Source organism: Chionomys nivalis, chromosome 12 (genome assembly GCF_950005125.1).
Source record: "Chionomys nivalis chromosome 12, mChiNiv1.1, whole genome shotgun sequence".
Classification (NCBI taxonomy): Eukaryota; Metazoa; Chordata; class Mammalia; order Rodentia; family Cricetidae; genus Chionomys; species Chionomys nivalis.
This window is the reverse complement of record NC_080097.1, coordinates 43479801-43507773: the sequence shown is the minus strand read 5'-3', so window position 1 is coordinate 43507773 and position 27973 is coordinate 43479801. Positions and strand designations below refer to the sequence as shown.

The 27973-nt window shown below is 52.0% G+C and overlaps 1 protein-coding gene across 5 annotated transcripts; it reads right to left on the bottom strand.

The window, feature by feature from the left end:
• Positions 1–6: 6 nt before the first annotated feature.
• On the bottom strand, positions 7–26354 carry Sorbs3 (sorbin and SH3 domain containing 3). Of its 5 annotated transcripts, none has more exons than XM_057786445.1 (21): positions 26219–26354; positions 21908–22055; positions 21554–21671; positions 19979–20172; positions 18384–18447; positions 15149–15187; positions 14578–14674; positions 12619–12709; positions 12338–12424; positions 12183–12236; positions 11289–11375; positions 10770–10831; positions 10114–10256; positions 9841–9893; positions 9696–9742; positions 9413–9527; positions 6094–6219; positions 3824–4132; positions 2361–2464; positions 2031–2137; positions 7–766 (listed from the first exon to the last, which is right to left on the bottom strand). In XM_057786445.1, the coding sequence occupies exons 1-21, from the start codon at positions 26323–26325 to the stop codon at positions 705–707; spliced, it is 2214 nt and encodes a 737-aa protein (XP_057642428.1). In that variant the 5' UTR covers positions 26326–26354; the 3' UTR covers positions 7–704. The 5 variants fall into 5 exon arrangements, with proteins under 5 accessions (XP_057642428.1, XP_057642429.1, XP_057642430.1 ...); XM_057786446.1 differs by having other exon boundaries at positions 21908–22052; XM_057786447.1 differs by lacking the exon at positions 26219–26354 and adding an exon at positions 24399–24710.
• Positions 26355–27973: the final 1619 nt, after the last annotated feature.

The window sequence follows — 27973 nt, the reverse complement described above, 5'->3', positions numbered from 1 at the left end:
ATGTTTATTTTACATTCTCTTCCAGAGGGGACCTAGATACTGGGGAGGAGCTGGGAATTAGGGCAGCAAGCGTGTCTCCCTGGAAATCTATCTTCTGATAAATCAGGGCAGTTGTGGGTCTTAGTTGGGGGGCACAGAGTATAAGTGGAGGCCCTACCCAGGGGGTCAGTTGCCTCTGAAAAGAGAAAGTCTTGAGGCAAGGCCTCTCACTGGGCCTTGAAGGCTGACAAGGTGTTCCCCACCTTGCTTCCAGGCCCAGCTGGAAGCCAGAAGGTAAAGTGGTGACGGGCAAGCTGTGAGAAGCGGGAGGCCTTTGGTCTCCACAGGGTAGGAGGCTGGTCCTTATTAGAGGAACCCCATGGGGGTGAAGCAAGAGCCAGTCCCCATTAGGGGAAACGCTGGGGGGTTGGGGGCCTTGGGGTCTGGTCTCAATAAGGCCGGTAGGCAGTCTCCACATCAGAGCAGACGTCTGTATTTGAGGGGTTGTGAGGGGGGTGCTGTCAAAGGAATGCCTGTGACGCGCGGGTGGGAATCAGTCCAGGGGACTTCGAGGGGGCTTGGAGGGAAGATTGCTGGGGTCTCGCTGCAGATGCTGGGAGCGCAGGTCCTGGAGGGGAGGATGATGTGGGGAGCCTCTCTCCCTCCCATAGTGATACTGCTCCCCCACCCCGTCCTCGTTGGCTCCAAATTGCCACGGAGACCACTCACACCGGGGCTACATAATTTCCAGGGAATGTCCCAAATTTCTGAGTTCTCCGGGAGACACCTGAGAAAGGAAAGACAGGTTATGCGGGTTAGGGCGCGCCCTCCGCTGACAGGACCTGGAACTGAAAGTGGAACCACGTTCTCACCGAAAGGACTCGATTTTCCTCTCCTCATTCCTGCCCCCTAGCGGCACAAGATGAGATAAGCGAAGCTGTACCCGTAAACCAACCAATGAAGACAACTTTGCACACAGCCCTAGCTCCACGCTTCCTTGAGAAAACCGGGAGTCAGCAAGACGAATCACAGACATTCTATGGAGCAGAACCCACTGATCTAGTAAAGCACCTTGATTTCAGAGATGAGCACTGCTCTGTCTAGGGGCAGAGCTGGGATGGTAAGCCAGACTTCTTGGCTTGCTAAGACCCCGGGAGAGGCAAGCGTCCAGGGGTGATGGAGGGAATGCACTAGTAGGAAGAGGCCCGGGCCTTTCGTTCTCTTTAACTAATCTATACGTAAGTGGCCACATGTGGCTACTGAATGCTATACCAGACAGCATTGTGGCTTCGACTGCAGAAAGGTGTGCTTTCCTTCTTGTCTATACAAGTCTACAAAACTTCACTTGTGGTATAAAAGAACTCCAACAGCAAAAGTGCACGAGTAAAATGAGACACAAGGGCTGCTAACCTCTGTGGTGTGAGAAGCGTGGCTGGCATTGAGCCATGGAGAATCATATCAGAAGGAGGAGACCATATCACCAAGGGGTCATTCCTATGACACCTCCGCCCAGGCAGAGCTTCGGTCCTTTGGGCCCCGAAGTCTGCTTGTTCGGAGGCAGGGCTTCTAGATTCACGTCTCTCCCTGGCCTCCCCTTTGAAGCCAAGGGAATACAAGGCTTGCCCACTTTGGGGAGTCTAGTGGGTAGGTCACCTGGCACCAGACAAGATCAACGTGAGGCTTCAGATCTTAGTCCTTAAAGTGCAATGTCTTGGGCCAGTAGTGAAGGGCTGGGATATTAATTATATTGTTTCCCAGGTTGTAGGGAGCGGGCAGGGGCAGGGTACGAGATCCTGGATCCTAGACCTGCTTGAGGAAGCCGTGGTATGTGGAAAGCAGGGGTCTGGAAGTCAGGAGTCCTGTCCCAAATGTCAGTCTATCACTGAGCATGCACTGAGGCAGTTTTCCCTGGGCCTTGCCTCTCTTCAGGACAGAAGGAAGGTGGGGGTGCTGGCTCTGAATCTTAACTGATTGGGTGCCACCACTCAAGTCTTCAGGGAGACCCTAAGGTTTCTCTTTCTGGCCCGCCCTCCCCTCCACAGGCTACATACCCACAAACCAGCCATCGTCACATTGCTGCATGACGTCCACACGGTCCCCCTCACGAAGTTCCAGCTCATCCTCGTTCTGGGGCCTGTACTGGTACATAGCCCGGTACCTGCGGGAGACGGCAACATGGCAGCCAGAAGCCTGGGGCTCCTTCCCAGACCTGCTGGCCGTTCTACCAAGAGCTGTCACTCCAGGTATCCTCTCCCCATCTCCTAAGCACCCAAGGACGAGCTTTGCTTAGGCGTTTCCTTAACCTATAAGTGAAGGGCCTGGGATCATTACTGTCTGCCAGCAACTCCCACCCGGGGCGAGCATCCTTAGTTGGTACTCACGGAGTCCAGTGTATTTCTGTGGTGCTTGGGGAGGAGGGCCCCAGGTCTACGGGACGGCTGGTGCCTCGAGAATGGGACAGGGTTGGTCCAGGAGTGCTGAGACCCTGGGGGTTCGTGGGAAGAAAGGAGGGCCACAAAGAGGAGGCATGAGGGAGAAGTGATGTAGGAGGGTCTTCTATCTATCTGTTGCTTTCATTGGTTAATTAATAAAGAAAACTGTGCCGGGCGGTGGTGGCGCACACCTTTAATCCCAGCACTTGGGAGGCAGAGTCAGGTGGATCCCTGTGAGTTTGAGACCAGCCTGGTCTACAAGAGCTAGTTCCAGGACAGGCTCCAAAACCACAGAGAAACCCTGTCTCAAAAAACCAATAAAGAAAGAAAGAAAGAAAGAAAGAAAGAAAGAAAGAAAGAAAGAAAGAAAGAAAGAAAGTAAAGAAAACTGCTTGGTCTGATAGGTCAGAAAATAGGTAGGTGGGGAAGACAGAACAGAATGCTGGGAGGAGGAAAGAGAGACAGGAAGACGCCATGGCTCTTCTCTCCGGGACGGACAGTGGTTAGACTCATGCTGGTAAGCCACAGTCAAGTGGCAATACAGATTATTAGAAATGGGTTAAATCAATATGTGAGAGTTAGCCAATAAGGGGCTGGAGATAACGGGCCAGGCAGTGTTTTAAATAAATACAGTTTCTGTGTTATTATTTCTGGGGCTAAGCTAGCCGTGCGGGAGCCGGGCGGGATGAAAAGCAGGCCTGCTCTCCTCGTCACTACAGAGACGCAGCAGGTCACGAGTCCCACAGAGCCTGATGAGTAGTCTCCATGCCGTTTCATCAAACTCCCAGGCCCAGAAAAGTGGGCTCTGACTAGCTCACTTCAGAGGGATTTGACTGTGGCCCCAGGGCCCCAGGCAGGGTGAGCAGCAGCAAGGACAAAATGGGTCCAAGGAGGAGCCAGGAGCAGCTGTACTTGCTCAGAGAGGCGTGCTGGGTGAACATGTGGACCCAGGGCCAAGTGCACAATGAAGGGCTGGCTGCCAAGCACCTTTGCTCGGACCTACCCATCAATCTTCTCCAGTGGGAACTCCCTCTAGAAGGAGACTCAAGCTCAGAGAGTACAAGCCACTTGCTTGTGGGCCACACAACAAGCAAATACCAGAGCCCTGATACCTAACACTATTTGACAAAAAAAATGAAAAAAAAAAAAAAAGCATCTTAGAGCCTCAGGAGGCCTCACTCGTCACCCTCGTTGGCTGGGGTTCCACATAGTGCTAGATCCTACCCATGCCTCTCTGAGCTAGAGGACCAAACAGTAAAACAACCTCAAGAGGATTAGGGCCAAATCAAGATGGAGCCAGGCTAGGTTCTGCCCAGCTCCCTGCTTCTTTGTCCAGAGACTGCCCAGGAAGGATTACCAGTGTGAACCCGTGAGAAGATAGGAAGGCGGTGTGAGGAAGCAGGACACCTTACCTGGGTTTGGGATCTGGGCTCCTGGTGGGTGATGGGGAAGGGGAAGCCAGAGCGGTGAGGGGAAGTCCGACCTCCCCAGTCCGTGGGGTCCACTTGCACTGAGGGGGAGCTGGGGTGACAGGCGAGACGAGAAGTGGCTGTCAGGTGAGGTGATGTAGGGAGCTGGGGGCTATCATCGCAGAGCCGGAGTCGGGGTTCCCGGTTTATCTGCACATAGCTGGCCGGGAAGATGCCTTGGCGCCCCGTGCCTGTGATGCGCCCCTCGTACCAATGTTCATTCACCTTGCGGATCAGGCAGATGTGCTCCCCCTGAGGGGTTAGAGAGGAGTTTGTGTCAGCCAGGGTTCCTGGGGTAGCACACACCTAAGGGTGGTTTGCCTGGGTCATCTTCAGGCCTGACACTTTACATGTTTGAGGGATCAGGCTCAGAAAGGGTGAGCAGGTTGTCTAAGGTCACACAGCTAAAAATGGAGGAGTCAGGAACAAATGGAAGACTAACTAACACTATCAATCCCTACCTCCAGTAGCTGCAGGACCCAAAGTCAAGTTCAAGCTATGTGGCCTTAGACAAGCTGTTCTGCCCTTCTGAGCTTGGTTTCCTCATGGGTTAAGTGGGATAACCAACCATGGTTGTTGCTGTGAGACACAGAATCAAGGGTGGCCTCCAAGTCACTGACAGGTCTTAGCATGCCACCACAACTCAGTCCTGTCCCTGCCGCGCATGTCCTGTGACCCTCTCCCAGGACGGAAGGCATTCTCAGGAGGTCGGAGGAGAACTGCCACCATCTTAGCAGGCTACTCTCAGGACAGTGTTCCCACCTCTCACTGCCCAGTCCTCCTCTGCCCAGCCTCCCAGCCCACTTCCTTCCCCATCTGTCTTTGGAGCCAGCTTTCCTTGGAGGAATTCACTAGGGGCATCTGTAGGCTTTGCCCCCAGTTCAACCAGAGGAAGGCCAGTTCCTCATCTCACAGAAACTTACCATTTCCTTCACCATAACCTAACACAAAACATACATTCTTGTCAGTGACATCCCAGAAGCCACACACACAAATGGATGTGCACATATAAGGGCCTCATGTTTGATACAGTACCCTTTACACGCAAAATTTCTTTCTATCCCTTTAAAAATGTAGATTATCATCCTTATGATCAACTAACCTGCGGTCAATAAAAACACAATGCTAGGGTCGGACATGTTGGCTCAGACCTGTAACTAGTATTTGGGCAGCTGAGGCAGGAGGACTACAGTGAGTTCCAGGCTATCCTGGTAGGTCAGCCTGGATAACAGAGTGAGACATTGTTCATAACATTCTTTCAAAACTGGAATAAACCGGCTAAGCCATGGCACAGGCCTATAATCCCAGCTCCTTGGGAGGCCAAGGCAAGAATATCAAAAGTTCAAGGTTTTGGGGCTGGAGACATGCTCAGTGGTTAAGAATATCTGATGCCCTTGCAGAGGACTGAAATTCCATTCCCAGCACCCACACAGTGGCTCACAACCATCTGTTACTACTGTTTCATGGGATTTGGTGTTTGCTTCTAGCCTGCATGGGCACTGCACACATGTGATACATACATATATGCAGGCAAACCACTATACATATAGGAAAAAAGTTCAAGGTCTGCCTAGGCTAAAGAGTGAGTTAAAGACTAGCCTTGGCTATAAAGTGAGTTCAAGGATAGCCTGAGCTATAGAGTGAGTTCAAGGCCAGTCTGGGCAACTTAGCAAGACCTGTCTTAAAATTAAAAGTAAAATAGGGGCCAGCCAGTGGTGGCACACTCCTTTAATCCCAGCACTCAGGAGGCAGAGGCAGGCAGAGGCAGGCAGATTTCTGTGAGTTCGAGGCCAGTCTGTTCTACAAGAGCTAGTTCCAGGACAGACAGCAAAAGCTACAGAGAAACCCTGTCTCGAAAATCAAAAAAAAAAAAAAAAAAAAAAAAAAAAAAAAAAAAAAAAAAATCAAGAGTAACCTATTCAAGAGATTGGAAAAACCAAAATTCTGGGTATAGCTGACATTTTAAAAAATGTCCATTTCATTTTAGTCAGGCCATGGTGGCGCACACTTTTAATCTTAGCACTCAAGAGGCAGAGGCAGGCAGATCTCTATAAGTTTGAAGCCAACCTGGTCCAGGACAGCCAGGACTACACAGAAAAACACTGTCTCAAAAAAACCAAAAATTAATTAATTAATTTTAAAAAAGGAATGTTCATCTCTTTCATCACCTTTGTTTCCCCCACCCCACTCCACCACGCCCTGCCTGAGCGCACCTTTCGGAAGGACAACTCCACCTCTAGCTCTCCCTTGAAGTTGTACTGGGCCACGGCGTCTCCGTACTCCAGCACCTGGTATGTGGGTGACTTGATGGGCTTGGGGATCTCATCTGCAGGTAGCACCTGCAGGGAGGACGGGAGAAAAGCTTAGGCCTGATATTGACCGAACACACACCTGCGCTCCTGGCAGTGGGAGTACAGGCAGGCTCTGTCATCCAAGAAGGCTTGCTGGGGGAAGACTTTTCAGTGCAGCGATGTGCAACGAGACAGGCAGGGCAGGATGGTAAATGCAAAGATAGAAGCCAGCCCAACTACAGCCCTACGCTGACCCACCCAAACGAAGAAGGTTTGAATAATAATGGCCCCTATGGGCTCATATAGTTGAATGATTTGTCACTATGGAATGGCACTATTTGAAAAGATTAGAAGGACTAGATGGTGTGGCATTGGAGGAGGAGGAAGTGTGGCACTGAGGGTGGGCTTTGAGGTTTCAAAAGTCCAAGCCAGGATATTCTCTCTCTTTCTCTCTCTCTCTGCCTGTGGTTCAGGATGTAGCTCTCTTGTTATTGCTCCAGCACCACAGAGACCACCATATTCCCTGCCATGATGATAATGAACTAAGACTCTAAAACTGTAAGCAAGACCCTGGTGTTTTCTTTCATAAAAGTTGCCTTGGTTACGGTGTCTCTTCACAGCACTGGAACAGTGACTAAGACACACTGTCTAGGGGTCTTGGTCACGTCCGTTTCCTCTGCCAGTGAAAGAATTAAAAGGCAGGAGAAACTTTGAGTGCAACCGGGAGCGGCAGAGAAATCTCAAGCACAGAGAGAATTACCCGAGTCAGGGTTGGTCTGCTGGAGGGTGGACTGGCCCACAGTTGTCGCATAACACACATCCTAATCAAACAAGGACTTTTTGGGCCAGTCCATCAGCAGGGGGACTTATAGGAAGGACACGGGGCTGATAAGGCCTTTGTCTGAAGCTGCCAAGCTTTTGTGTCAAGTCAGGAGGATGAGGAAGAAGCTGGCCATCTTGGAAATTCACCACAATTATTGCCTAGACGTGGTCCTTCTTCCTGTCTGTCTGCTAGGGCATCAATCTAACTCCTAGACTCTCAAAGTGTTCTGAGCTACAGAGCACCTTGTTCTAAAACTGAAAATATATTTATTTATTATTATTACTATTATTATTTGTTTTGTTTTCTCAAGGAAGAGCTCACTATATAGCTTTAGCTGTTTCTGTTTTGGGGATGGGGTTCAGTTTTTCAAAAGGTTTCTCTGTATAATAGCTCTAGTTGTTCTGGCACTAACTCTGTGGACCAGGCTGACCTCGAACTCACAGAGATCTGTCTGCCTCTGCCTCCCAAGTGCTGTGATTAAAGGCACATGCCACCATCACTGCCCAGCTCTTTAGATGTTCTTAAACTCACTATCTAGACCAGGATGGCCTCACAGAGTTCCACCTGCCTCTGCCTCCCAAGTGCTAGGATTAAAGAGATGTGCCAATAAGCCTGGCTCAATTTGTCCCATCTCTTACTGCTCAGCGTCAAGTGGCCCTCGGTTCAAGGCTTAGTCCCTCTTCTCCTCCGGCCCCACCAGAGCTCTGAATCCTCATGCTATCTTGGTTGATCCTATTCATAAAAATCAATAAGCTAATCGACCATTTCTCACTAAGCTGTAGATGACTGATAGACTATCAGATGACTGTGTAAATTGAGTTAAACTTCAGTGAAAACAGAGAAATTAATGTGTGGGTGGGTAGAACCTGTAATGCCTGTTAAAACAAGGGCCTGAATTACAATAGCCTACCCAGGTATCAGAGGAAATGAGAAGATAGTAAGTTAAACAATAACAACAACAACAAATAATAATAATAATCATGATTTGTTCAGGCCTGGTTGCACACATCTCTGATCCCAAGCATTTGGGAAGCAGAGGCAGACAGATCTCTGTGAGTTCAAGACCAGCCCGGTCTACAGAGTGAGTTCCACACCATTCAGAGCTACATAGTAAGACCCTGACTCAAACAAAACCAAACCAAAAAAGTTAGAATTTGTGGGATGCAGTTAAAACAGTGTTTAGATGGAAATTTATGGTATCAAATACTATTATTAACAATCACCTAATCTAGCATGAGTCAGGAGAAACATTATGAATTTGAGGCCAGCCTGGGCTACCTAGGGAGTTCGAGGCCAGCCTGAGCTGCTGTGTGAGGCTTGTCAAAGGAAAAGAGAAAAAAAGAAGAAAGGCTATTCTTCCACTCTGACAAACTGAGCAAGAAAAGTAAAAGACGAAAGAATAAAGATGAAATTGAAAACAAAAATATCAGAGAAAAACTGATAAAATCAAAGGTAAGCTATTTGAAAAGACTGAGAAAATAAATCTGTAGGCAGAATAAGAGAATATACAACTACAATACCAGGAATGAGAGGACAATCATTACAGAGATTACTAACGGCAAAGAAAGAACGGGGCCAAGGAGGTGGTTCACTGAGAGCAGAAGCCTGCCTGATGACCTCAGTTTAGATCCCCAGAACCCACGTAAAAGCCAGACACAGAGCTGGATGGTAGTGGTGCACACCTTTAATCCCAGCACTCAGGAGGCAGAGGCAGGCGGATCTCTGTGAGTTTGAGGCCAGCCTGGTCTACAAGAGCTAGGGTTTCTCTGTGGCTTTGGAGCCTGTCCTGAAACTCACTCTGTAGGGTTTCTCTGTGTAACAGTCCTACTGTGCTGAAACTCACTCTGTAGCCCAGGCTGGCCTCGAACTCACAGAGATCCACCTGCCTCTGCCTCCCAAGTGCGAGAATAAATATTTTTAAAATATATGGGAATATTATGGACAACTTTATACCAGAGGCTTAGTTTGTTATGACTTAAGACACAGATACTAAACGTAACCTATAGGTCCCAGCCTGCATTTAGAACATGACTCTCTACTTAACACAGAATCTCTGTCTATAAAGTGAGGTGATTATGGCTCCCTGGGCAGTGTGAGGAACGAACAGGTAACACGCCAAAAAGAAGCGACCCATTCACAGGCGAACTGTCACACATTCTGGTTAGTTGCGAACAGGATAGAAATCAGAGATCAGGGCTCTGAGAGTTAAAATGCGAGGCCCTTATGGGATGGTGGCTTCTGGGCGGGCAAGGGGCTCTTCAACTTCTCCTGTGCTGGCAGACAGTTTGAGTCCTGGACCAGGTGATATGTAGGCCACAGACATTCAAGAGAGACAGCCTGGACTCCTCAAAGTTTTGCAAGAACCTGGGGTCTGGGGTCTAAGCCTCCCAGCCTGCCCGTTTCAGCCCTCCCACTCACCTCCACATAATTGGCTGGGAAGATGCCTAGCCGGCCATGATGCTCCCCCTCCAGCCAGTTCTTGTCCACTTCTTTGTGGATATAGACAATGTCACCCTTCTGCAGAGTCAGCTCCCTGCAGATGAGAGCCATGTACAGCACCAAGTTCCTGAGTCTTTCTTCTTCAGACTCTGCCCTGTATACCCTTCCCCCCTCCAGCCTTCTGCCCACTAAAGCCCTTCCTTACCCCCTCACAGTGCAGACTGCCCAGGCTGGAAGAGGAAGGGCTGAGAAGGCCACTTACTTGGGGGACTGGGCCTGGAAGTCAAACTTGAGCCGGGCAGCCTTCCTCTGGGAAAGGGGAGAGGATGGGACAGAGTGGGTTACCTCAGCCAGACAGGGTCCTGCCCAGACACTCCCTGACCCCTGACCCCGGGGGAATCTCTTACCTTCTTCTCCTCCTTCCTCGCAGGGCTGCTACCCCTTTCAGAGGCACTAGGCTCTGTGGAGAAGCACCACCTCAGCTTGAGGAGGTCATGTCTGGGGGGGATCGGGTTGGGATAGATTATGCTCCCCCCACCCAGGTCAGGCACAAGGGAGCAAGGACTCTGTGACCCTCCTGGCCCCCACCCTCCCTTTCCTGGGGCACCACAGAGCTGTAAGAGAACTCCCAGAGCAGGTAGGCCTCCATTCAGCGCCAACAAAAACAGAATTTGTCTTACCTCGGGCTGAGGAAGGGTAGACAAAATCTCTTCGTCCCAGGAAGGGGCTTCCTCCTCCATCTGCCATTCTGTGGGGGCTCAGGGGTCGGGAAGAACCGAAGTAAGGTGCATGCGGGGAGCTGGGCCTCCAGGCTGAGGCCGTGCTGGAGGGACAGAGGCAGTGAGTCACCTGTCTGGAACTTCATATCCCTCAGGGCTAGTCCTCACACATTACTGACCTCCCAGGCTCTCCCGCTACCCCCAACCTGTCCCCTGCCTTCTAAGGCGTCTTCCCAGGTCTGGGACTCTCAACAGGATGTCCTACTTCCCGTGCAGCAGAGGGCCGGGAAGGGTGAGGCCTTGGGTTAGGAGAGGAGGTGACCGCCCAAGGGAACGCGGGAAGTGTCGGGGCTTGGTCCCACTCCCTGCCGCCGCCGCTGCCGTCACCACTACCAGTGGTGTCCCAGGCATGGGGCAGGTGACCCTCAAGGAGTGGATAAGTCCCAACAGAGTTGCAGTTGGGATGCCCCTAGGCCAGTTTTCCGATTTTCAGGCCCCTCCTCTGAGGTTCGCCCGTCCCCCGCCGTGGGCAGGGCCATCGCCCCCTCGCCCGCCGGCGCCACGTCCCCTCCGTGGGGAACAGACCCTCTGCTCCTGCCTGCGTCTCTGCCACTCACCGGGCCGAGGGCCGCTGCTCTGGGGCGGGCTGCTCAAAGGACCGTCGTGGCGCCTGCGAGTTCTGCACGGGGGACACCGGACGTGATCAGAGCCTGGGACCCCGGGGCCAGGGCAGCTGAGGCCAGTGCCGCCACCTCCTCCGGAAAAGTTCGCGGCTTGGGAGGGAAGGAGGCCGGGGAGGGGCGGGACGCAGGGTCCTAGAGGCGGCCGCGAGCCTTCGCGCTGGGAGGAGGCACGGAGGAAGGAGGCTGGCCCGGGAAGCCAGGGCCGGGTCGGGTCCTGGGGTCCCCGGGGCTGCGGCTAGGGGTGGGGCCAGGCGGGGTGGAATATGGACTGAATCTGAGTTGGCGGAGAAGGGTTCCTAGGGGTCACTTAGAAAGTTGACGCCCAGTGTTTTGAAGCTCGGACAAGGCTGATGTCTGCCCAAGGTCGCCAGTTTCTAGGTTTGCCTGCTTCCCTCTGTCCCCTGCTGCTATGGCTAAAGCATTTCTCTGGAAGTCCTCTGGAGGCTGTTATACCTTGGGAGATGGTAGGCGGGTCTCGATGGCCCGCAGGTCCTTGTCCAGCTCTGCACTCAGCTTGGCCAATTCTCTTTCTAGCAGGACCTGGGGGATAAGATTCTCTTGGGAAGTGCACTGTGTCGGAGGCTGGTCAGAGGTCAGAAGTGAGAGGCTGGTCCCGCCAGGCCTCGGGGAGGAGACCAGGAGAGGTTTCAATGCCTATAGGCTTGCTTCAGGACTAGTGAAAAGGTGTCACGTCATCCCTGTCACCAGTCCCCAACCCAGGACTCCAGGGTGTCAAGAGTGCCTCAGCCTTTCCTGGCCTTTTTAATTTTGAGGAAGCGGGCGGGGGAGGGGGGAGGTTATGTTTTGTTTAAGAACCTGAGGGCTTGCCAAATTTCTATTGGTTTCTATGGACTTCCACGGCCTGGTTTCACTACACCCACCCATGCATCATCATACTGCTCATTCCAGTGAGAGCTGAATTTTACTCAAGCGTACACACGCGCACGCACGCACACACACACACACACACACACGCAGGCATGCAGACACACACACACAGGCGCATACTCGAGTATACACCCCACCACACACACACACCAGTCTCTTTTCTAGAGGAGCTGTCTCTCTGCCTGGCCAAACTCAGCTCCAGTTCACGAGTACCTCTGCTAACCCCAGTTCACACTGACTAGTCTCTTCCTGCTCTGATCTCTACATACGTGTTTACTAATCACCTACTGCATGCGGGCACTGTCCTTGGTGCTAAGGCTAGAGATGAAAATGCATGGGACTAGGGCAAGTCCCTGGCCTTTGTCTGTGGCTAAGACCACAACACCCAGAGTCATCCTTGTTTACTGCTGATACTGGCGTCCATCCGTCTGTCCTTCATTCCCCCCGGGTAGCACTCACCTCAATGGGCTGAGCAGGTTTCTCAATGGGGTCATCCACCAGTGGTTTCTTGGGCTGCAGGGTGGGAAGGGTACATCTAAGACAATGGCCTCACTTGGAACAGGCTCCAGCGGTGGGGTGTGTCCAGACCTAGAGGACCCTACTAATACACTCACCTTATGTCCAGTTTCTAGTTCTTGCAGAAACTGGTTCCAGGAGTCTTCTGTCCAGACACTCTCTACTTTCTCTCGGCGTCTGGGCACCTGCATGTATGTGAGTAGCCATCACTAGGGCTGGGTCTACAGTCTAAAGGCAGGCCTTGGCTTCCCTGATCTGCCCACGGGTCCCTTCCTACGTATACATGCCAAAATCAGGGAATTATCTGCGCTGTGCCAGCAGGTGGGTGTGGCTGGAAAACACACACCTGGGGATGGTGCTGGTGAGCAGGATGGTCTACCTGATTTGGGGGTTGGAGTCCTGAAGAGGATGGTCCAAAATTATAGTTAAAGGTGTTTCTAGATGGCTCTTCAGAGTGGTGCCAGTTTCTTCTGAAGAAAGAGAAAATCCCACTTCAGATTCCTCTTAGAAATCTGAAGCATGGGTGAGAACGCAACCAAAGGAGAAGGGGCTGCACCCCTCTCCTCTACCACTGTCCCCATTCCCACAAAAGGAGTCCACCCTGCCCCCTTCCTGTGGAAGTAGTGTCAGGGATTTCAATCCAGCCTCGTCCCCTAGTATCTATGAGACTTAGTAACTATGGCAAGCTATATGGCGCCTTGGGCTCAACACTGGTAAAATGGGAGTGGCCTGCAGGAATGTGTGTTAGGTGTGCAGCTGCTGGCCTTTGCAAACATCGCTCCACAGGTGGCCAGGACCTCTCTTGTAGCCTTGGGCAAAAGCATCCCGCATTTGTGTTTGGTGTGCTGTGTCCGAGTGCAGCAGGCTTTCAAGCGGCCATAGTCAAGTGGTCTTGTAAACCATTGCTGTGGAATGACCCTTCACTACACTGTGAAGGTGTGTTGCTCTTATTGTTAATAAAAAGCTGAGTAGCCTATGGCAAGGCAGGATTTTCAGGGCAGAGGGAATGCTGGGAAGAAGGGAGGAGTCTCAGGAGTCAAGAGGAGATGTGGAGAGAAGCAAGATGAACTTGCCTCGTTGAAAAGAGGTACCGTCACATGGCAGAGCGTAGATAAGAAATATGGGTTAACCTAAAGTGTAAGACTAGTTACTAACAAGCCTGAGCTATTGACCAAGCATTTATAATTAATAAGAAGTCTCTGTGTGGTTATTTGAGAACTGGCTGGTGGGACAGAAAAGTCTGCCTACAAACCATAGCCCAGGATATAAGACCACACACAACTCCAAGGAGAACTTGTGGGCATCTCTGCCCAGGAGACCTGGCAGGCAAGTTGTTTTGGGTCTCTGGGCCTCAGGTTATGTGGCTTGGATTGAGTGATAAAACCTGTGTGGTCACCTCAGTCATTGAAGTGTCCTGCTGCCGCGGCTCTCCTCTAGGCTCCCTCTCCTGGCTGGCTTTCACACCCCATGTTTTTAGTCTGAAAGTTACCCATGCCTGGAACAACTGGATGGAGCTTATCAAATGATGGCATGTCTGAGCACAGGGTGAGGATTCATCGCCTATAATTATGACTCTGTTCTCATTTCGATAATAAAAAGGTGATCATGAGAATGGAATGTGCTGTTTGCCGTAGAAGGAAGCATTCATCATCTGAGAACCTGTGTGTTCGAATGCTTGCAGACTCGCTATATGCCAACCACACTGTGAGATCAGACCCCGGCTCACTCAGTCCTAATAATCTACCATCCATCGTCCCCATTCACAAGATGGGGACAGGAGGCTAGTTGGCAGTGGCCTGACTTGGACCTCAACTCTGGGTCCAATCTGGATTTCTGTCACTGCCTCACTGATGACAAAGGCCATAAGTCAGTGATGGCTATGCTAGTGAACTGAATTGTCCCCCACAAAGGCACACACAGCTGGTGCACTTAACTGCAGAGCAGAGCTCCAGGGGCCCAAGCGGAACAGAGTTCCTGCAGCGCCTGAGCGCTCAGCCCAGGGCACCTCTCGGTCACAATCTAGTGGAAACCTGGTTCATCCACGTTACTGGTTCTCTCTGGTTTTAAAGGGGAAGATCACATGTCCAAGCTGCCCTTAACAGCTTCCATGCCCCGGTGTCCTGGACACACACATATCACTCATAGTCTCTGGTTCCTGGTGCACAACAGGAGTGGCTCTGTTCCTGGATGTCTTTGGCCCTTGTGCGTGGGAATAGCTATAGTGGTGGAAACCTTCTAAGGCCCTGTAGAACCCAATGGAAGAATAGACCCTTCCCTGCCTGCTCCCAGGCTGTGCCAACTTTGGCCACAAGGGGACACTAGTCTCTGTGTTGCTCACCCGCTAGAAGTCACTGATGTGCCTGGCCTGGAGGCAGCAGGTCTTTGCTGGGGTTCTGGATGCCTGGAGTCTGCAGAAGAGGCACGCGAGGAAACCACTGGAGTGAAAGGAGACAGACAAGGACTAGGGTTGGGTAATTATTTAAGGCGGTGGTACCCACCTCCATCCTAACACCTGGATTATGGCTCACAGGAACGGAGATAGGCTCCTGGCTAGTCCATGGGCTTTGTACCAAGAGCTTTGGGGCAGGTGGGATCCCCAGATTCTCATAATTCAGAAGAATCGCATAAGATAATCATATAAGAAAAGATGCCCAGGGAAGTCTGGTCAGCAGATGGCAAACAAGGGCTTTCTGGGCAGCCAAGGAAGTCTTGGTCACCTCCTACCAGGGGATTTAGTGTTCCCAGAAGTGGCCTTTAAAATCTTCTTGTGTGGTTGTTATGTAAAATGAATTAAAAAAAAAAAAAAAAAAAAAAAAAAAAACTTCTTGTGTAGAACCACACCACTTGGGAGGCCCCCAAGCTCAGGCCACCCGTCACCAGACACAGACCAGTAAACCCATATCTCTCACCTTTGGGTGGGTCTTCCAAGGTCCAGTCAAACTGTAGATCTGGAGAACAGAAAGGATTGGGTCATCAGTAGGACTCAGAGTGAGGACAGGGCGCTCCCGCAGCCTGCCTAGCTGCTCCCAGCCTCCCTTCTGCCTGGAGCAGGGTTGAGGGCTGAGTCAGGGCCTGAAGAATGTCCTGAGGGAGGTAAGGAATTAGGAGGGCAGCCTTTGGGAGGACTTGAAATGCCTGCCTCTGGCAGACTTTGGGCCTGGGAGAGCCAACTGGGCGGCAGCCACACCCTCTAACCCCTCCTGATTTATCCCCCCCCCCCACCCTCTCCTGACCTCTGTAGGCTTGTTCAGGCCATGCCAGCTGTGGAAGCTGGGCTTCCTCTCTGTTTCCCTTCCCCACCTGCACCTCCTTCTCAAATACCCCACTTCTTACTGCGTCCTGAACCACACCTCCCAGTGTGCAGGGCTTTCAGGGGTTGGGATGAGGGAGGCATCTAGAGGTTCTAAAACCCAAACACTTTGTTCAGGAGCCTGCCTTGACCTCCCTCTGCTGCTGGGTTGTCTGCTTTTCCTCAAGAAACCGTACTACCACATCTCCGGTCCACATTCCTCTTTCCCAGAAGACCTGTTGCTCACCGTTGCTGCGTCAACCACTCTGACCAAGGGCTCCGGACCTCTACAGCACTCAGCCTTATGGTCAGCTCCAAAGTCATCTAACTTGACTCGGTGGCAGCATCTGCCACAGCTTTTCCCTCTGAAACTCGGCTCTCTCATCTGGCTGCAGGGAGACTATTCGTCTCTCCATCTCTGGAGGCTCTAGGCTACTTTCCTCCTATCAGAGACTCTCAGAACCCACATGCCTAGGAGGCTCAGTCCTAAGGACTATCTCTCTGTCTCTCTATGGGATCTTAGCTAGTCCTAAGGCTTTTCAAACACATTCAGCCTTGTTTCCCACAGGCTCCATCTCCATGGATCCAACCAGGCCTCTTTGAAAATATAATTACATCTGTGCTGCACATGGCCTTATTTCTTGTCACCATTCCCTAAACAACACAGTACCGTGTGCCTATAGCTACTGATGCAGCATTTACTTGGGATTAAATATAAGTAACCTAGAGGCAATTTAAGGTCTATGAAAGGATATATATGCAAGTAGATGCAAATATGAATACTTATATCTACATTTTATTGGTTTTTTTTTTTTTTTTTTTTTTTTTTTTTGGTTTTTTGAGACAGGGTTTCTCTGTGGTTTTGGAGCCTGTCCTGGAACTAGCTCTTGTAGACCAGGCTGGCCTCGAACTCACAGAGATCCGCCTGCCTCTGCCTCCCGAGTGCTGGGATTAAAGGCGTGCGCCACCACCGCCCGGCCATTTTATTGGTTTTTAAACTTTATTTTATATTCTATTTGTATGTCTGTGAATCACATGTGTGTCTGGTTCCCTATAGGGGCCAAAGGAGGGTACCAGACCCCCTGAAACTGGAGTTACAAAGCTGTGAGCAGCCATGTAGGTTCTAGAAATTAAACCTGGGTCTTCTAGAGGAACAGCCACTTAACTGCTGAACTATCTCTCTAGCCCCTTCAGGTTTTTTGCTTGTTTATTTTTTCTTAGAAACATTTCTATGTGTATGCGTGCACACATGCATGCCACGGCATGTATGTGAGGGGCAGAGAGGCAGGGTCGGTTCTCTCCTCCCACTATGTGGGTTTTGAAGATTGTCAGGCGTGGAAGTCTTTACCCACTGAATCACCTTGCCAACCCATTTTTCGTTTTTCCTTGAGATGGGACCTCATACCATAGCCTAGGCTGGCCTAGAATTCATGACAGCCTTCCTGGCCCAACTTCCCTGAGTGAGCCGCTACAGAGTCCTAGATCCATAGCATTGGATATGGCACTTTATACAAAGGGCTCGTTCTTGCAGGGGTAGGGGAGTAGGGGAACCAATCTCCTTTGGATACTAAAAGATAAGGACGGTGCTATCTGTTCCCACAATCCTAGTTTATAGTTAAACTATAAATAACAATGCCTCGGGGACTGGAACTCACCATCTCTTTTGAGAGTCCCAGGTATTTCCTGTGCAGTTCAGAACCTGTCCTTGAACTAGCTTTGGACATTCCGCTGCCTCCACTAGAGTGTGACGTGTCTCAAAAACCAAAAGCTTCTATTTTTTTGTTTGTTTGTTTGTTTGTTTTCTGAGACAAGGACCCATTATGTAGTTCTGGCTGTCCTGGAACTCACTGTGTAGACCAGGCTGTCTTCAAACTCACAGAGATCCTCCTGCCTCTATCTCCTGAGTGCTGGGACTAATGCCATGTGCTGTCACACCAAGCTCCAAATGCCTCTTAAACATGCTCCCTCTGCAGGCTTCCCTTTCTCTAAAAACACAAAATGGCAGCACCAAAGGCGGCACACTCCTGTGACCGCTGAGGCAGGAAGACCGAGAGCTCTAGGTGAACCTCAGTTATGTGGTGAGCCCGAGGTCCTCCTGGAATACACAAGGCCCTGTCTGAAAAATTAAAAGAAGCCAAACAGTAGCTTCATCCTTCCACGTGCTTGGTCTTAAATTCACCCTTGAGGATGTTCTTTCCTGCCCAGAATTCCAGGACTATGCCTGAAATTCCCTGGATTCCCCACCACATCCCACTGCCCCCTGCCCTGGTCTGGGTCACTTCTAGGTGTGACTGGATCAAAGCAGATTCCATGATGACCTTTTTCCTCCCGGTCTTGCTAATCGGGGGGGACTGGTCCCCTTGCTCCCACCATCTCTTCTGTGTCTGCCAGTGTGGGTGATCCTTCCAGTCCCATTGTCAGAGCTTGTCACTCTGATGCTCAGAACTGCCCAGGCTTCCAGATTTCTTGTCTGGTAAAAGCCAAAGTCCTCTCAGGGTCACCCAAAGCCTCACAAGACTTGACCCTATCACTCTGATGGCATCTCCTATGTGAACCCCCTCTCACTCCAGTGCAGGAATGGGCCAGATGTGTTTTACCCTGTGGGTCTTTGGAGCGTCCTCTGCTGGCACATTTCTCTCTACCCTTTCCGGGTTTAGCTCAGGGCCTCTTCCCTGCTGGGGTTACAGGTAGCAACTCCTTTTTAGGGGGGAGGGGTGGATATTCAAGACCACTTACCTTAGAGCTTGGAGAGAGAAGAATCTCATAAGTCAAAACAAAACCAAAAAGTCTCTTTCCACCCCTCCCACAACCTCCATGTTGTTGGAAGTCTATTGGGCCCTGGAAGGATGTCTAACCTGGCATTTTCCGGTGAATTTGCTGGAACATTCTCCGATACCAGTCTCTGGGGCTGTCAACACTCTGAGATCAGAAAATTAAAATCAGGCCTCCCTGCTCACCCACGGTCTTCAGGCCTCCCTGCTCACCCATCCTTCCCAAGGAAAAGTCATGAGAGCTTTACTAATGAGACCTTTCTCTGGGCACCTCATAGAGGTGCATACCCCCGTGCATGTAGAGGCCAGAGGAGAGCGCCACCATATTTTTTATATTTCTTTCATTTATTATTGGGATGGGATGTGCGCATGCCACACCCCTATGTGGAGGCCAGAGGACAACTTAGAGGAACAGGGTCTCTCCTGCTGTCACCTGGGTCGTCAGGAACGAGGGCCTGATGACAAGTGCCCTTATCTACTTGAACCATTTCACCAGCTCTCTACCTAATTTATTTGTATTTATTTCTTTTTTTAAGATTTTTTTTATGTGTGTGTTTTACTTGCATCCTCAGAGGTCAAAAGAGAGAGTTGGAGCCTCTGTAACCGAGTTATGGGCAGTTGTGAACTACTGTGTGGGCGCTAGGGATCAAACTCTGGTCCTCAGCAAGAACAAGTAAGTGTTCTTAGTCACTGAGCCACCTCTTCAGTCCTTCACTTTTATTTTATTTTATTTTATTTTTGAGACAATGGCCTGGAACTCACTATGTAGACTGGGCTAGCCTTGAACTCACAGATCACAGAGATCCTTGTGCCTCTGCCTCCTGAGTGCTAGGATTAAAGGTGTTCATCGCTATGACCAGCTGATCCATATCCACTTGTTTTTTTGTTTTCTTTTCTTTCTTTCTTTCTTTTTCTTTCTTTCTTTCTTTTTTTTTTTTGAAATAGTCTCTCTCAATGGCCTGGAACTCATCAAGTACTCTACCGTGCTTACCTTTAAAAAAATTGGTATTAATTTATTTTTTAAATTTTAATTAAAATTATTTAAATAATAATAAATAGTATTATAAATAATAAAATATTTAAACTTTAAAAAAATTGAATTTTAATGTAATGTTCCTTTTAGTTCCAGGGACTAGAATTCAGGTCCTCAGGCTTGTAGGGCAAGCACTGTACTGGCTGAGCTATCTCCTCAGACTTGTTTCTCTATTCCCATGGCTTTGACAATGATCATGTTTCCTCACGAGGAAACAAAAGTAACACTGTAGGAGGAGAAGGCCGCATCTGGACCTTACAAAGCAGGAAGAATGCGTGACTATGAGGAAATTTGGTTGGCCCCAAGATATGAAGGCAACAGAAGGTCAGGGCCCCAGCAGTCCTGGTGGAATACAGGATCCTTCCCTGCCCGCTATGGTATGAGGCAATCTCGCTCAAGACTCTGCCAGTAAATAGGCAGCCATTCTGTGGGTGCTATGCCAGGCCATTGGGGTACAAAACTAAGAAACATCCTTTAAGGCTGTAACTTTTCAGTTTTGAGATCTGCACCATGTAACTAACGCCTGACTCAGATACATAAGGTGTGGGCACGGCCGTCATGCCTCAATCCTATTCTACTCATAGAAATAAAACTTAGGGGGGGTCTCTGGGCCCTCGCTATCTGTGACCCCCAGCCCTGGACTCACAGATCGGGGGGCAATGGGCATGCCGCTCTCATCCACAGGCCCGATTCCCTCGTACTTCACCCAGCGCTTGTCCCGCCGCTTGTTGTCCTTGGTCCATGTGGCTGACCAGTTCTGGGCATGCTGGGAGGCAGGTTGCTTGGGGCTTCCAGAGGGCCGGCTCCCAGGGCCTGGCCAGGTCTGATACCATGCTGGGTCTGTGAGAGGTGTACATAGGCATTAGCTGAAAGGCAGGGGTCCACGCCTGGCCTTGTCTCGTCTGACATCAATCCCTGTGAGTTCGGTTTCAACCCCTCCTCATCTGGCTGTGTGGTGTGGACTCCACAAACCTCCTCATCCCTAGCAGCGCCCGCTTATTTGCTTCTTTAAAATGAATTTTCAACGGATTCTGTTTGGAGCAGTCCGTATGTATCCCCACCCCCATGCTGGTTTCCTGGACTGTTCTAAGTGTTTTGCAGAAGGACGGCTGGGAATCATGACGTGCAATAAATGCTGAGGACATCCCAGCTAGGGTGCGGCAAGACAAGGAATCTGGACTGCAGGAGGGTTGGTAGGGGAAATGGGATTGGACGGAGGACTCAGACCTAAATTCTGACTCCATTCTGCCACCTACTGGTCGTTTAAGTTGAGGCTCGTCCATCGCCCTCACGGTGCCTCAGTTTCCACTTGTATAAACGAAGAGCAATGTCAGCAAAGATGTAGTGACTTCTAGTCTGTGTCACTGTACCCAGCACAAAGACCCTCAGAGGGGTCCAAAACCCATTCCCCCAGGCATGCATTCTGCGCTGTGTCCCCAGCTCCCTCCCTCCCCTCTCCCGCTGAACGTTTCATTTCTAAGTGGCGCAGTCTAATGGCATAAGTGCTCCAGGGCCAGATGGCCAAGGGTGTGGACCTCAGTGCAACCTCATCTGCTCCTACTCTGAGCATCTCTGAGACGGGATCCCCACTGGGAAGATGCCCATAACCGCCTCAGACCTTGCTTGGATGTGGATGCATTAGATGAGGGGAGGCTCATGAGGTCTGTCCAGTGTTGCCCGGCTGTAAGTGGTCAACAATCACTTGTTAAACGACTGAGGTCCTTTGCACAGTGTCTGACTCAGGAGAATGAATGCTCAGTAAAGGGTGCCATCTCTCTCAGGGCCGAATCGTCCTGAGGAGTCCCCAGGAGCTCAGAGACCTTAGGGCCCAGATGGCAGGCTCTAAAGCTGCATCCTCCACATCCTTTTGGGTGGCATGAGAGTCCCCGGCGGGGGGCGGGGGCAGTCCCTGTTCACTCTTGAGCCAGCACTTCTCACCCTCTCATCTGAATCACTGGCCCAGTTACAGTTCCCTTGACTCCTAAGGCCACGTCCTTCCCGTGTCGAGAGGGAGGGAAGGGCTGTGTCAGCCTGTTCTCTTTTCAAGGTTCCTGTCTCAGGATAAGCGTGATCACCTAGAGAACCCTAAACTGAACTCGCTGTTCCCTGGGGGAACTTCTCATGGCCTTGAAAGATCTACTCCCTTCCATCTGGCATAGGGGATTTGCCCCATAACCCTGCATATAAGGTTCCTAGAGCAGATCTCCCCCAGCGGACCCACCTGGATGCTGGAGACCATCTCTCCTGGGTGGGGAACAGCCATTGCACACAGTCCTGGGCGCAGGGTCATGGAACTGGAAATTAAGGGTGTTGGAGCCACCATTCCGGATCACAGGCACCTGTGGAGAGGGGCCAGGAGCAGCCAGCTCAGGGCCCATAGGTTCCACTGGGGTGGGAAGGGTTAGCAGCCAGGGCATAGCAACAGTCTGGCCTCCTGGGGGGAAGCCACGGGGAGCTTTCTTTAGACTGTCTTCCCTTCTGACCCTTTCTGTCCCCTGCTCTCTCACCTGGCCTGCTAATGTCCCCATCAACGGCTGGCCCACCAGTGTATCTTTTTTTTGGGCTGTTCACTCACCCTCGTCCCCCTGGAGGATGGGCCTATATGGGCTCGTAGGTGATCAGGAATGAAATCGTCCAGGCTGAGCCCAGCAGGGAGGCCTTGCATGCTTGGGTCAAGGTTGGAGGACTCAGGATGTACCAGCTGCTCCTTCGTGTGTACTCTGCTGGGAAGGAGGAAGGAAGAGAAAGCCTTGCTGAGCTGGACTGCCTGGGCCCTCTTGACTCAACCCACGGGTGGGGGAGGAAGGTAGGTTGTGGGAGGGGATTATGACCGGCTGGGTGGGAGCTCAAGGGCCCAGGAAACATGCAGCTTTGGGCACCCGCCTGCAGGCTGCCAGTGCGGAGGACTCCCAGAGGCACAATGGACTACTTGTTAGGCCCCGGGCAGGAGCGCTGGGTGGGAGTGGGGGAGGGGAAGCTAGGCGAGGAGGAGGATAGGGAGGCTGGCCAGGAGCAGGCCTGCAGCCTGCTGACCACCCCTCTGGGGGCTCTGTGTGCCAGGATAGCCAGCTCCCCTAGACGGAAGGCCCAAGGGAAGTAGGGCAGTTAGCAAAGAGGACCTGGGCATGCAGGACTTTGTTTCCATTTTTCTGCCACTCTCATGCCCTGGGTAGCATCTGCTTGCTCATAGCTACAAGGGCAGCCAACATCGAGGCCTCCTACCTGCTGACCACAGGAAGCAGCCAGCAGTGCCCTCATCCCTACCAGGGCCAGGGAGAGCATGGGAGCACTGCCAGGAAGGGCAGCCAGTCCTCCGGGGATCAAGGGACTGTGAGGTATCTACTGGTCTCCTGTGCAGATCACGGCTCCAGAACACTCAGGGCCAGTGATAGGTGGATGGAAAGCAAAGCCGCAGACGACAAGAGAACCTGCTCCCGCCCTGGGAGTGGTGCTGAGTTCTGGAAGCTGCTCTCTTGCGCACTGACAAACACTCCTGTACCCGTGCCCGTACCCAGACCCAGACCCATCCTCCCTGGCTGACAGCATCATGCCTGACAAGGCCTCACTCAAGGGGGTCAGCATATGGGAGCGCAGAGCACCTGGGAGATGGAGGCATGCAAAGGGGGACCCAAAGGTGGGTACAAGAAGACAAAGAGGCCATGGTTTAAGGGCACAAAAGAATTTTGGTGCCCAGAGAGCTGTGGGGCAGAATCTGTGTCTCTTCCTCTTCACGGGTAGACAGGGCGCTAGTGGAATAAACTTGAACCACCTTTGGACTAGACTTGCATGTGCCTGTGGGAGTTTGTAGCGGCTCCCAGCAAGGACACCAGACAGCTCAGGAGGTGTCCTTTGTGTGGTAGAATATATTCGGTGTTATGAATATGACCTGGGGGTGGGGATGCAGGATGGATCATGTGAGCAGCATGGGAGTTAAGATGAAAAGAAGGTCCCAGGAGTGTGTGTGGCAAGAAGTCATATGAATAGCATAAGAAGTTGTGGGGGACCATGGGGTAAGATGGACAACAGAGGCCTGTGGTTCCTTGCCGTTCATACTCAATTCCAGCCCAGGCATTGGCATGGATTCAAAGGAGGCTAGGATAGCACCCTCTCTGGTCTGCATTTGTGGGGATTTCTTCTGACATCTGAGCAACCTTTTGGGGACCTGGCCAATCCCTCCCTGAGTTTGTGGGGAGGGGAGGTTGAGTCTGGAGGAGGTGCAGCCCACCAGCTGGATCCAATTAGAGCACTTACCAAAAACCAAACATGCAAACACACCCCAGTTCCCGCCGCTGGGCCTTCCTCCCAGGGAAAGTGAGGCAAGGCAGGACTGAGGACCAAAGAGGCCCGGGCAGACTAGTGTAGAGCTACCCCGCTGCTCCCTGCTTGGCTGCTGGCTTGAGGCCAAGTTGCACTAAGCATCAGCAGCTGTACCCATCAGCTGACAGGCCTTCCTTCCCTAATGTTAGTGTCCTCACCCAGCATCCTCTCCAGGGAAGAGGGTTCAACCCCATCACCACCTGTTTGCAGGAGCTGTAGACCGTGGGATACCTCAATCTGCTCCGTTCCCACCCAACTTCACGTAAAAGCACTCCCAAGAATACACAGGGGTAGGACGGGGCCCGGAAGGTGGTCCTGGTCTTTCTCCCAGCAGGCCTGCCTGGAGACATTAGGCAGAACCTAAGAAAGACAGACTCCTCCAGGAGAATTGGTGTCCATACACCTCTGGTGAGCTCCCAGAGTTCAGGCAGCCCCTGCACCCGAGCAGCTCTCTCCAAAGAGCTGGAAGAATGAAGTACTTCTAAGTGTGGTAAACTCCTTCCCACCTCAGAGTGAGGCCCTGATGGTGGGGGGACTTTGCCTTCTGCTTTTCCTGGTCTGATCAAACTACAGCTCCCCAGACAGGGTCAGGGTTTTTTTCCCCCAGCACACTTTTCTGGATTGCCGGTAATGGAACTTCACACAACCTCAGAGGTTGGGATCCCGGGGGAGGGGCTCTATGTCTTCGCTCCTGTCTAACCCATGCTGTGTCTTGCCTCTTTCCTGCCCCTTGGCGTTCCCGCACCTACCTTCCCCCGGCGAGCAGGTGGGGGGACTCGGGGCCGCCCAGGAGGGCAGGAGCATCCCAGCTGGCTCCTGCTTGGCGCAGCCGCTGATCGCCCTCTGGGAAAGAGGGCAAGGAGAAGTGCGAGCTGCCAGCGGTCGCGGCCCTCGTGACCCGTCAGGACGCTAGGCCAGGCTGGGCGCTCAACGAGGAAGAGGGAGGCCGAGGGGGCGAGCTGGGAGGCAGGACCCTGAGAGGAGTGCGGCGGGAGGAGTTTGAGGCTCGGATCTGGACTGTGAGCCCGGGTTGTGCTGGGGTGGAGTTGAGGGGCTGGCTACTCCCTCCCTCCGCTCCCGCGGGTGCCCTCTGTCCGGCCGCGCGCTGTGGGGACGCTGTGGCCCCTTGCCCAAGGGGCCGGGCCCGCCAGGAGGCGGCGCCGGGAGGGGCCACCGAGGGTCCCAAGGGAGCCCGCTGGGTTTCCCAGATGCCTTCCCCGGCCCCCACCGCAAAGCTGGCGTCGGAAGGGGACGGGCGGGCTGGTGGGGGGCCACTCAGAGTTTCCAGCGACATTTCCAGGGTGTGGGAAGCAAGCTGTTCTGCAGAGCTAGGACAGAGGGCAGGAGTGATAGTGCCAGAGTCCGGGTGGAGCCAGCATTAGATACGCAGCCCTCAGCCTGGGAGAGGCAGGAGACAGGACCGGAGGCAGACAGGCTGGGACTGAGATAAGGGAGTCCCACAGCAGGGTGGCCTTGGGGCGAAGGCAGCGCCCACTTGGGGAGAGAGTTTGTGCCTGCCTAAACGCGCGGCCAGGAGTTTGCAAACAAACGCGCGTGTTCTGGCAAACGTGAGGATGCTCACACACGTGTAAAATTTAAGGAGGAAATTGTCGTAAGAGAACCAGCGGTTCCCTGGATGGGCAGCAGCACTAAAGAGGACAAGGGTGGGGTCCCTTGGGCGGGGATGAGGTTAGGAGAGTCTTGGTGTTCCCATTCACCGTTTTGTTTTGATCCTGCTTTTCCGCTGTTCCTGCGGTGCTGACGCGGATCCCCTGGACACCACCCACTGGCTGTCCCTTCTCTCTGGCCCTCCCTTCTCCCCTCCTCCTCCAGTCTCTCAGCTGGCAAGCACGCTGGCAAATGTTTGCTGACAATGGAAACCCTGGAGTACTTCTAGCCCGTGAGTCACTCCTGGGATACCCAAGTTCCCAACAAACCAACCAGGAAAAATGGTTTCTGTTCCACTTCAGCTCAATGTTGGGTATGGTCAGTGATACCCACTGCAGTTTGATGGGTGCTTGGGGCACCCCGAGTTTTAGTGCTTTTCAAGCACATCACCTAATACCCTAGCACCCTCACTTCTTATTAGCTTCACATTTCCCCAATTGTGGGAAAAGAGCTGTTTGTGCTGTCCTTAGACAAGATCCCCTGGGAAACTTAGGCCCAGGAACAGCTCAAGAGACGGACGTGCCAGGGCTCCCATGGGTGAAAACCCTAAGGAAGATGCTTGGCAGGCTCCCACAGATGTAAACCTCCTAATGGGGCTCCAGTCCTCAGGAGTGAGGTATTTTAACAAAGGCAGGTATTGCACAGTTCAGGGGGGTTAAATGAGATGCTCTGTGAGGTCTCCTTAGAGAATACGCCTGTCTTTTTAAGAAGGCTTAAGGGAGAGGGGTGAGGTGGGTTACAAGGCCCACAGACGGGACCTCAGGAGTGGAGGAGTTCTGGGAACCTCTTTGAGGTCAGGCTGCAGTATGCAGAATTATCTATCCATCCATCCCCAGGAAGCAGTCTCTTCCTCCTGTGGGATTACAAATCCTACCCATTTCCCTCTTCCACGTTCTCCCACCTGTCAGGATCCCTGGGATTAAGAAGGGCCACATCACTTTCGTTCTCTTCCTTGTTCTCCAAAGACGACGGGGCTGAAGATCTTCCAAGTCCAGGAATCCTGGCCATCCCCCTCAGCAGGAGTGAACTTCTTAGGCTCTAGGGCTCTGACCTGGGCTCCAAGATAAATATTTAATGTAGAGGGTGCCGCTGCGCTGCCAAAGGTTCCAGCTTCCTGTTTCTCACAAGAGAAGGTACAGCTATGGACAAAGAGCTGAGGACGGGCTACCAGTCCCATCTCTATGGGAATGGGGAATCCAGTAAACAAGTCTCAGAGGACGCATGTGGGGAGGAGGGGGGCACTGGAGAGCTGAGCTTTTTGCTTAGCTGCTTTAGCTCTGCCTGGCCGCTCAGGCCTGGACTGGCTCAGCACCTCTCAGGCTGGAGCCCGCTGTGTTCACAAGTATTTGGTTGGCCTCACAAAACACAGGACGCAAGATTGCTAGGACCGTGGGTTAGAGAAATCCAAGGAAACTTGAATAATCCCCTTTTCTGTCCATATTTAGGGAGAATTCCTTCTCTTTTAAGAAGATTAAAGAGAAAAATGTAGCAAGGTTCTGAGATTGCACTAAGAGCCAGGTGTCCGGTTTCCCGACTCCTCCTTCCGAGCTTCAGCTCAGGGCTGCTGCCTGCCTGACTCACAGCCGGGCAGCTTCCCATGGCATACAGAGCTAGGCAGCATTGTCCCAGAGAGTGCAGCTCTGGTCAGTACGCCATCCTGTCTCCTACATGCCGTCTGCTTTAAAAGGGACCTCCCTCCCTATTAGTCAGTCACCTGCACACCTCTGGCATGGCCTTTGGGTCAAGGATTGCTGGTGCCTCCACTGCCACCTGAGCCCAAGTAAACACAGTTATGTAACTGGTCTGTTTATCCTGGCTATCTGATTCCAGTCACCAGGAGCTCCACCCAGCCCCAGGCAGCCAATTCTGGCCTAGGCAACTCCCCCACCAGTACTCGGTCCTCTGCCACCAACTCAAAGTGCCATTAGTCAAGTGGTGACCAATTAGTGCTGAGAAGAGTCTACCACTTGGATGAGTCACCCTGACATCTCTGCTGCAGGTTTCTGTTTGTCCTCCAGTTAAGAGAGAAAAGCATCTGCTAGCTCCTTCCCTGGGACAACCTGCAGTCCATTCTTCAGGTAGGCTTTCACAGCCATTTGGATTTGTGCTCCTAGAAGAGTGTCTTCTTTCTACAGACCAGATGGGAGTAACCAAGGACATGCAGACCGCTTTAGAGGGGACCACAGGTAACCCAACCGCGAGGAACAGGAGCCAAGTCACCATGGATATACTAGCCCAGGCAGGGACTCTGTTTCACCCCTGGGGCCATCTCCTGACTCCAGCTCCTGCAGTGCTGCCAAATGAACTCTATCAATGGCCCCACATATGCCAACCACTCATGGGAACAGGGGCGAACAAGGCAGGAAAGTGAAGTGACCCACTTTGGGGCTCCAAGGGCCCTCTTACACACTGGCCTATTTGGAAGTATGTGTTTTGTTTTGTTTTTATTCAGTCACAGCAAAGTGAAGGAATTCTGAGTGGGAAAGAAAAAAACCAAATGAACAACAACAAAACCCCACAGTGCAGGTCAAGGATGGTGAGTGTCAGGCCTCGCAGTCAGGACAGGTATGTAAAAGCCAAGGGAATCAGAGGCTCGGGATTTTAGGCCTGCCTTGCACAAATATTTTCATAGCACACATATAATAGGCACCTCATG